Raw genomic sequence first — 10,123 nt, forward strand, 5'->3', positions numbered from 1 at the left:
AGTTTTGTCAAAATCATACTTAGGGGCAGGTATTAGTTTAGGATTTAGAAAGAATTTTAATGATTTTAAAAGTTAGGTAAAATATGTAGTTATTCAATCAAGACTTTTAAAAACTCTTTAAAAATTTGGTGTTATTGGTTGTGGATTTGTAAAAAGTTATCTAAAATCTTGATAAATTTAGTGTTATTGGATTAAGAGTTTTATAAAGTCACTAAAAGTTTTATGTTATTCAAGTAAAACAAAAAAATCCTGGATTGTTAATGAATTCAAATTTTATGTTATTGGTTTAGGATTTTATATCATTTCCTTCATAACAAAAGTCATGAAAACTCTTTCATCAAATAGAAAGATTTTACAAGACTAGAAAAAACAAATCATCAAGATTTTAAAAAACTTCTTAAACAATCTCTTAGAATCCTTCATTTTTAACTTTCAATTTTCTATGATTCTAACAATCAGCAAGAACATAAAGTCATTAAAATTCTTTCTAAATCCTAAACTAATACCTCCCCTTAGCTTATATTATAATCCCTAAGACACATAGAATTAGTTTTAATATGAGCCAAAGTAGGTGCCAAAATAAATAATTAGATGAGGTCAGTATAAAAACGTTAATTAATATACCTCAAATGGAAAACTCGTAATTTATTAACCTTAATTGATTGTTTTGACTACGTGTAAATGTGTAAACAATATAAAAGTAAATGATTTACAAAACCAAAAGTCCCACATCGAGAAGAGAAGAAACCACCATCCAACTTTTACCCTAAAAATAATATTACCTCTTCCGTATTTTTATAAAATGGGCCTTAAATGGGCTTAATTAGCCAAACTGAGTTAATTTTTTTAAAAGAAAATCGTTGACTTTAACGATTTTCAACGCCTAACAACTAAAAATTCGGATTAACGATTAATGCTCCGATTTGGCCAAAATCGCGGCGGTGATCTGCCGATCAGCGATTATTCGGCCGCTTAGACGGCTACGCGCCGGATTTTTAAAACAGGGTTTCATATAAGAAAAAAATAGTAGGTTAATGAAAAGTAGGTAGCAAAATACAAAATCAAGAGTCTTGTAGACTTTTTTTTTTGTAGCTACACCTTACTATAGAAAAAAAAAAAAAGTAGAGTTTCAGTGCCTTTCACAACAAAGTCATTTCTCTTTGTGGGAAAACCACAAAAACCACAGATAGATACACTAAAGATTTTTCAGTTTCATGATGATGAAATTTGAGAATTTTTTTTACATAAATTGTTAATTAAAAGTATATTATTGATTTGCATATTTTCTCACTAATTACAAAATTACAAAACTGTAAAAAAAGCCCACAATAAAACCCACTAAGAAAGTCCAATAAACAACTCCGGCGCATGTTAGCTTCGTTCAAGTGTGATCATCATCAATCGATCGTTTACTTACTACTAACTCTGTCTCGATTGAGAAGAGGAAGATGACGAAGATGGCGAGAGCAAGCTCTATTCTATTTGGAACTCTCCTCCTTCTCGGAGCCATAGCTTTAATCGAGGTAACCTTATGTTTCTATCCTCACGAATCTGGCCACAAATGATCCAGATCTACAAATTGAAGTCACCAGATTGTTCAAAAGCTTCTAAGTGGTTTGTTGTCTAATACACACATGTACTTAGTTAGGCTTCTGGAATTAAGAACGATGATATGATCACTGTTTCTGATTTGTGGAAAGTAACAACAGTTTCAAATCTCCGTTGATTTTTGAATCAGTTTGTGGTTTGTTCTTCAATTTAGGCAAAAGAAGATCTGAAGGAGATTACTCACAAGGTTTACTTCGATGTCGAGATCGACGGCAAATCCGCTGGTATGATTCTATGGGTTTTGATGTGTTTGATTGACTCTCTAATCTCTGATTACTATTTATGTCGCTCGCAGGTCGCGTTGTTATAGGACTATTTGGCAAGGCAGTTCCTAAAACTGCAGGTGAAGTAATGAAGTTTTTGATCATGTTTACTAGACTATGTTAAATCCAAGGGATTAATTCTTGATTGTGTGTGTGTGTGTTTTCTTCTTGCAGAAAACTTCAGAGCTCTGTGCACAGGTATAGTTTCACCATATAAACTCTATATTATGCATAATCTTGTTTCTTTAGTAGAAGGCAAACGATGAGATAATATGATTTGATTTTGACAGGGGAGAAAGGTGTTGGGAAGAGTGGGAAGCCTCTACACTACAAGGGAAGCAAATTCCATAGAATCATTCCCAGCTTTATGATCCAGGGAGGTGACTTCACGCATGGAAACGGTATGGGTGGAGAATCAATCTACGGTCAGAAGTTTGCAGATGAGAACTTCAAGCTGAAGCACACCGGGCCAGGTGGTTTATCGTTTTCTTCCTTCTCTTTTAAGCCAAGTTTGGCGAGTGTCATAACTATGTTGTTGAAGACCTGATGGTTGATATGTGAATCGTGACACAGGTTTGCTTTCGATGGCAAACTCGGGAGAAGACACAAACGGTTCGCAGTTTTTTATTACAACCGTGAAAACAAGCTGGTTAGATGGAAGGCATGTGGTGTTTGGGAAAGTGGAGCAAGGAATGGATGTTGTCTACAAGATTGAAGCTGAAGGAAAGCAAAGCGGAACTCCTAAGAGCAAAGTCCTAATTGCAGACAGTGGAGAACTTCCTCTCTAAACTGTAAACCATAAACCCTTTTTCTTCTTCAGGATGCGAGTTAGTTTATAATGTAAACATGTCCCAAACGCTACAAGAACAGATTCACTTTAAGTTTCAAAGGTTGGTTTCAATAATATTGACTTATAGAGAGAGTTTTGCTTTTCTTTTGATTTTCTGGTGGTGTTGTTGGTGAATGTCAAGAAATTCAGAATAATGGTATGGTCTTTAGGGATTTAAGTCATTTTCGTAATCATCCTTAAGTAGAGTCCGCAACTATGCATCTCAAGGACTTCAAACTCTGTTCTGATCACCTTTACAGAACCAACCTGGTGGAGTACTGGTAAAGTTAGAAAGGAGTCGAAAGCTATGTCAACGGTTTCAACATCATCTCAGCTTCTCTTCTCTACTCAACTCAAGTTTGAGTACTCCATTCAAGAAGAAACTCAGTGTCCATTCAAGGTGACACTTAGTGACTACTTACTGATCATAGACTAGATTTCTCCCTTTCAAACAGATCTCATATATATTAGTCAACTTATTTAGAATTCAAGATTATGCCTATCGTTTTCTTAACCAAAAGAGACCCTAAACAATGATTAATCTAACATTATATAGTTTTCCAATTAGCTGCCTTAGTAGTTTCGTCTGAAAAGTAGCTCATATATATAAATTAATTTTGGGTGGAGAATCAATCTATGGTCAGAACTCAGAAGTTTGCAGCTGATGAGACTTTCAAGCTGAAGCACACCGGGTCAGGTGATTTATCATGCATCTCAGTCCCCATAACCAACCAATAGGACAAACGATTCAATCCCGTGTTCATCTCTTGTCATTCATCTAGGTAATAATAATATAGAATATGTATTTTAAAAGAGCATTCTCTATGTGAAGTGTGCATTTCACTTTGTCCAGAAGTGATTAAAAAACATTCTTATAGGCTATTTTACGAAAATTATTTTTACATGAACAAATACAAAGAGCACTTCATGAATCATGATACATAATTAATTACTTTTGTTTTATTTTTCTCACATGCATGTATAGAGAAAGCCTCCCATGAACATAGTAAATACTAGCTAATAATTAACTCCATCGAAAAGCAGAAATGATTCGAGATATATATATAACAGTTGAAGGCTTCACGGTTCAATAGCGATAGCTATGAGATGATCTGAAGCAGCTCGCCGGGAAGTCTACCTGTTGCCGGCGACGTTTATCAACAACGAATGCCTTGAAAATAGCAAACAACATGGAAAATATAATCAACGGGAATGCACAGACGAAGATGAACGCTGAGATATGCCCAAATCGGTAGGTTCCTGGAGACGGGAATATAAAGGCGTACGATGCTGAGATAGCGATACCTAAAGCCGCCGTTGAACCATAGATTAATTTCCACAGTGGGAGTCCAATTATGAGAGTTAGGATTACGTATAGAGATAATAAGAAGGCAAATCCTGTGAGGGCAAGAAAAGAGAAGGCGTACTCGAAAGGCATTGTCATCTGCCCAGCCGAGTGCCTAAGGTCATTCTCCTGCCAAAATCCGCCTGGAGGACAGAGACCAGCCGTGCATGCAGCTGTGACCATCAGTATAGCCACCACAAGAATTGTTTCGTGGCGGTTGCTAGTGTTTCGAGAAGTGTCTCTAATGATGCTGAAATTGTTCAGCCCCAAGAGAGTGTTCTGTTTCTCAATAAACGATAGATCTTTGCTCAAATATTCTGCAAGAGTAGTCGTTGTGGAACGACAAACTAGTTTTTCTTTAGCACTATGAAATATTCTTCTTGCTTCAGGGAAACAAGCTCTAGACATCTGGTGAGTTTGATGTATTTCCATCGCAGTTTTGCCATCAAAGTTCTTGGCTGTTACTTTAACGGTTTTACGCAGTAACTTCATGACCTGCAAAAATTGAAATATTTTCATATTGAATATATATACTGAGGTCAAAGAAACCCTTTTAGAAAGAACCAAATCAAAAGAAAGCAAATTAGTCTCTCACATGTTAATAATAAAATTAGTTTAGAATAGCTAGCAGATCCAATTAAAAGCTATATATATGTCTGAACAAGAATTGTAGGGAAAGGGAGAAACTAAATGATATACCTCAGTTTGATTTATGGATGCAGCAATATGGAAGACTGTGTTACCATATTCATCCTTCCAGTCCAAGATGTCCTCTCTGTTTACTCTCTTGACCCATCCCAATAGAACCTTAAATGCCATAATCTGGTGGTTCTTCACAGCAATATGCACAACGGTCTCACACTTAATCGTCAAACCGTTTACAGAAGAAGGACAAGCAAACAAAAACTCACTCAACAATTCTGCATCACCTATTCGAGCCACGTGATGCAAAGGAGTAATCCTTCCTCTTCCCTTGATGCTGACTAAGCTGCTGTCAATTGCGACAAACCCTCTCACCATTCGAATGTGGTTGTTTTGTAGGGCTAAATGCATAGGGCTGAAACCTGACACGTTTAGCTTCAAAGCAAGCGACGGCTTAAGGCTCATTACTTCCATGGCAAAATGAGTTTGCCCTTTCTCAGCTGCAATGTGTAGTGGTGTCTCACAAAAAGGCGTTTTATCAAAGTGATCTAAAATGTTTTTATCTTCTGCTATCAACTCGTAAAGCTTTTCTATATCCCCGTCTTGAGCCGCCTTCTTCAGTTTCTCAAAAATATTTTCATCTCGAGTGCTCCTACTCAAACTCTCACTGAGATTTTCATCTTGAGCTACGATATCTGGTACTCTATTGACATCCACAACGACGGACATAACTTCACAGCCAAGCTTCTGTTGCCTCTACAGTTCTTTTTTTTTTTTTTTTTTTGGCTCCTCTAGCTCCTGCCTAAATACTAACGCACGATTCTCCAATCAACTACCTTGGCATATTAAAGACTTTCGTTATCATATCATCAGACCACTCATGTTTCACGTGAAGGACTTTGACAATGTAGCAATTATATCCTTAGGACCATATCTTTCTGCCTTCTGGTAACCATGCGGGTGGCAACTAGCTAGACTAATATTTTTTCAAAACGAGTTGATGGAGTTTTCCTATATTAAATTTAGTTAGGTTCCACATCAATGTGGTCGAAAAGAGAACCCATCAAGTTTTTTTGTTTGACAATATGATGTCAATCTTGTGAATGATTAACGTTTGTCTCCATACCAAACTATAGACAAAATGAATTAACACATGAACGTTAACAAAAGGATGCTTTGTCAAATTTCATTTTCTAAGAGAGAGATAGAGATGTGCATATGAACACACGAATGATTCTGATCACATCTTTGTATCAGGAGCTTTTCAGTGGAGGGACTCATCATACCTCAAACTAATGAACTTCATGACGTTAATTTTTCAATTTTTTTTGTTCAAACGACCTTTGTTTCTTGATGTTACACAACTTTGTAGCTAGTGCTGGCAGCGACGATTCCATCGATCCGTTAATTCCAATAAACGATTTCACCGGAAAACTCAATGAAACTGAAAAAGTGGTCAAAGCCACTTTGTCAAAAATAAGTTCCAACATCTTGATGAATCAGTTCAGTTTTCTAAATACGTTACATGTAAACTCCCAAAAGCCATGATAAAGCATATTTCAAAAATTTTAATAAATAAATTTACAAAATTAGGGAAAAGAAAAATGGAAAAATATATAGGAAAAGGAAAACACATTACATTTTAATCCATGGAAGCTTAAGCTTCGGCAGACCTTTTGAATTTTTCTCCAAATAAATCCCATCAAGTTTGGCACGCCATGAATATACTTGTTTACATTTACTCGGTTTGGATCCTCTGTATGCTACAAAATCGTGAGAATACTTCATCCACAAACCTTGTTTCAAGACACAACGCCATATCGTCCTTTTGAATACATCCTCCCGAAAAAGAATTGTTTTATTGGCTTTGAATTCTAAAATATTAACTTCTAAATTGTTGTTCTTAGAATGGCAATCATATTGAAGAGTTCGACCAGGACCAAGATCGTTTATTATCTCCAATCTGCTTGTAGGGCAATTTGTATTGAAGATACCTTCAGTATTCGATCCAAAACACATAATATTAATTAATATAAAAACTACAAGATTTTTCATGTTTTTATTAGAGACTTTTTTTTTTTAAGTAATATGAACTCTAACGACATCAAAATCTAATATTTTTAGCTCTTTTGTGGGGGTATAAATATGTTTTGTTATTGACCAATAACTTGTTATTTATTGGCTATAGTTAACTAAAATTAGCTATATATATACACAACCCTGAGCCACTTAAACATTTGGTGAAGATAATTTAATTTCGAAAATTGTTGCTGTCCAATAACTTGAATGAACCATATTCGAGACCATTTTTTTAGGGTATACATGTTGTCAAACTTGTGAAATTAGCTACAAGCACAAAAACTTGCAGCTACAGTTTACATATCCCCTATTTAATATTTCGAAAGTACACAATTTTTTTTTTGTAGAAAATATAATAGTTATAGGTTATAAAGTTATAACTATTATTTGATTTATTAGTTGGTTACAAAATAGGTTATGAGTTAGTTTATTTAGTCATACCAAGATTCCGGGATTAAAATAATTACTTTACATGCATTATTATTAATTAATAGCAATGAATACACTTAAAAGATGATATTCCAAAGAATAATACAATTTCAATAAATTAAATATATAGACAAATGAAACAATAAAAATAAATCTTTAACAAAAATTTTCTCTATTAAACACGTTTGATAGAGTATATTTACACAACCATATATACTGTTAGGCGATTAAAAAAATAGAATAAAATCTATGGAATAATTTATATTAAAAAATATTTTATTAAATTTGGATTTGGATGATTAGTTGGTTATAAAAATATAATACTTAAAAAATATATAAAAAAACGTTGTTTTGGTAGACTATATAATAAATATATAGGTCATGGTTATAAAATTAAGACATTAATTAATAATTTAAATGGGTTTAAGTTATGTATCATTTGTATAATCATCATTACAGGTTGACTTGATTATCAATTGATATCTAACTAAAATCTTTTGACTTGATTATCGATTGATTGACTTAAATTATTCATCAAATAAAAAAAATATGTTTGTGAAAATAAGTTATCAAAGATATACGAGGGACACAAGTTTCTGCTAAAACAAATACATGCATATATGTGTTAGAAGATAAATAGTAACCACCACCTCCAAATAAAAGTTTGATTCCACATCGGCTAGTATGTACGAGTACAGGAAAATTAAATAGATTAATGTAATCACTTATTTGTATTAGTAAAGTATTATATAATGTATTAGATGTTTGAAAGTAAAATGAAAAAAACCAGATGAAAGTTGAGAACTTGTATTAAAATTTTATACGAAAATATATTTTTAATGAACTAACAAAATGTTGATGTGACAATAAAAAATAGATGGTATAATATATGAGAGTCTAATTTATGTGTTATAAAAACAAATACAAAAATATTTTACTTATGTTTTGTTCATATTTTACATATCTTTTGTATAATATCTATTCAACATTTCAAAGAACAAAAAATGACTAATTTGCTGCCATATATAAATAATCACACCTACAATTTATATTTATATAAAATTTAATGTAAACTACACTCAATATCAAACAATTAAATAATTTATATTTATAGATGATTTTATCATAGTCATAAAATAATATAAATCTATAACTAATTAAAAATAGATGATATATTGTATGTGCAACCATATATATATATATATATATATATATCATTTTTTACTTTTTTTTAATAAAAAAGGTCATTTGTTTTTTATTCACCTTAAGTCTAGATGAACCTAATTAGCATGGCACTATTGTCTCTTACTATATATATCGACTTGCAGATGTCATTCCATGTTTGTTATGACAACCAACGAATTTATTGGTTGTTTATTTCCAAACCAGCGCCAACTTGACGTACGGATCATACCTAAAAAAAATCGCTCTACAGTAATAACAACCTTCCACGATGATCTCCTTATTGCCATTAGAGAACATTTATATTACATTTGGTTAGTGTTCTTCCTGCGTTATCACGGCCTGGTTCGTTAGAATTAAGAGAATGGTTGCATTTGTATAATTCTATGCCAGAATAATGGAATCAGGACTGATGATGTGATTGGTTATGCTTTAATCATTGCTATGTACTCGAAATGAGGGGTCATGGAGGAAGCCATTCAGGTGTTTAAGAGGTTACCTGGAGAGAACGTGATTACTTGGAGCGTGGGTTTTCTATACACGGCAAAGCAGATGATGCTATATGCTTGACTGTTTTTGTAAAACGAGGCAGAGGCAACTAATGCTATTGACTGTCTTTGCGTACGAGCAATTTTTCGTGTTTCCCAAATCCATCAAATCTGGTCAATTGCGAGACACTCTATACACGATCCAAATTCATTAAAAATTCGTGATAAACAAAACTTAACATACACTCTATACACCGTTGATATATAGTTATCACAAGCGAACGCGATTCCTTGGAGTGCGGGTTTGCTGTACACGATTAGAAAAAAAAAACTCTATTCTCACGAACTTAACCCTTCCACCAAGGCACTATGTCCCGCTTCTTCATCCATCGTGGCTCCATTTCCTCAGTAGCGGAGTTTGAAAGATGTAGTCAAACAGGTTTCGGACACTACAAAAAAAACAATTAATTTGCTAGGAACATTTGCGAGGGAAATAATCCCTTGCAAATTTGAGATGGAATTGCGAGGCATTTGCTATAATTTTTACATCCATAATAAATTCGTCGTAAATTTGCAAGAGAAATTGTCCTTGCAAATCCGTTGCATATTTGCGAGGAATGTACAAAATATTTGCAGCGGAATTCACATTCCTCGCAGATCCATCGCAATTTTGCGACGGCTTTACAAAAATAAAGTTCATAGCAAATTTGCGAGGGATATGCGATGGAATTACGAGTGCGATTGCAACTCTATTGCAAACTGAAGAAAAAAATTGAAATTCTACTGATATTTAAACTTTTTATATGAAATTCTACTGATATTTTTTTCTGAACAAACAAAATTCTACTGATATTTAAAATAACAAAAAATTATGATAATAATTGGAATAATTCTTTTTTAAGAAAATAAAATGAAGTAATAATAATATTTAGAAAGAATTATATGGGTTTTATTAACTTTAAGAAATGAAAATTTCTCATTGGCTAATCCATAAAAACAAGGATTGCACTTATGATATATCCACCGTTGATAAGGTTAGATCCAACGGACCAAATCTACTCCTTCTATTTATCTTCTTCTTCTTCTCCATTGTCTCGTGATCTGGTTTCTTCAAAAAAACAAAAGTTCCTTCCCAGATCTCATTAATTTGGACACAAAATACCCAAATCAATTAACTCATTTCGCTATTATCCCTTCTCCTTCCCCAATCTCGAAGTTTCATCTCCAACCTTCCGCTGTTCAACACCACCACATCTCG

The 10,123-nt window shown here is 33.5% G+C and overlaps 2 protein-coding genes across 3 annotated transcripts; one reads left to right on the forward strand and one right to left on the reverse strand.

The window, feature by feature from the left end:
- Window positions 1-1,134: 1,134 nt before the first annotated feature.
- Window positions 1,135-2,789, forward strand: LOC104749898 (peptidyl-prolyl cis-trans isomerase CYP19-4). Its single transcript, XM_010471611.3, has 6 exons — window positions 1,135-1,523; window positions 1,763-1,832; window positions 1,904-1,951; window positions 2,046-2,069; window positions 2,162-2,344; window positions 2,445-2,789. The coding sequence occupies exons 1-6, from the start codon at window positions 1,449-1,451 to the stop codon at window positions 2,657-2,659; spliced, it is 615 nt and encodes a 204-aa protein (XP_010469913.1). The 5' UTR covers window positions 1,135-1,448; the 3' UTR covers window positions 2,660-2,789.
- A 773-nt stretch (window positions 2,790-3,562) lies between these two features.
- On the reverse strand, window positions 3,563-5,505 carry LOC109129671 (uncharacterized). Of its 2 annotated transcripts, XM_087490601.1 has the most exons (3): window positions 4,745-5,503; window positions 4,128-4,540; window positions 3,563-4,005 (listed from the first exon to the last, which is right to left on the reverse strand). In XM_087490601.1, exons 1-3 carry the CDS (start codon window positions 5,414-5,416, stop codon window positions 3,858-3,860), a joined length of 1,233 nt encoding a protein of 410 aa, XP_087346727.1. In that variant the 5' UTR covers window positions 5,417-5,503; the 3' UTR covers window positions 3,563-3,857. The 2 variants fall into 2 exon arrangements, with proteins under 2 accessions (XP_087346727.1, XP_087346726.1); XM_087490600.1 differs by having other exon boundaries at window positions 3,563-4,540; window positions 4,745-5,505.
- Window positions 5,506-10,123: the final 4,618 nt, after the last annotated feature.

This window comes from Camelina sativa, chromosome 16 (genome assembly GCF_030686135.1).
Source record: "Camelina sativa cultivar CO46 ecotype springtype chromosome 16, ASM3068613v1".
Taxonomy (NCBI): Eukaryota; Viridiplantae; Streptophyta; class Magnoliopsida; order Brassicales; family Brassicaceae; genus Camelina; species Camelina sativa.

Coding starts and splice junctions, on each gene's coding strand:
- LOC109129671 (XM_087490600.1), bottom strand. CDS start 5,416: ATGTCCGTCGTTGTGGATGTCAATAGAGTACCAGATATCGTAGCTCAA. Junction 4,541..4,744: donor CATCCATAAATCAAACTGAG/GTATATCATTTA, acceptor CAATTTTTGCAG/GTCATGAAGTTACTGCGTAA.
- LOC104749898 (XM_010471611.3), top strand. CDS start 1,449: ATGACGAAGATGGCGAGAGCAAGCTCTATTCTATTTGGAACTCTCCTC. Junction 2,070..2,161: donor CTTCAGAGCTCTGTGCACAG/GTATAGTTTCAC, acceptor TGATTTTGACAG/GGGAGAAAGGTGTTGGGAAG. Junction 2,345..2,444: donor GCTGAAGCACACCGGGCCAG/GTGGTTTATCGT, acceptor ATCGTGACACAG/GTTTGCTTTCGATGGCAAAC.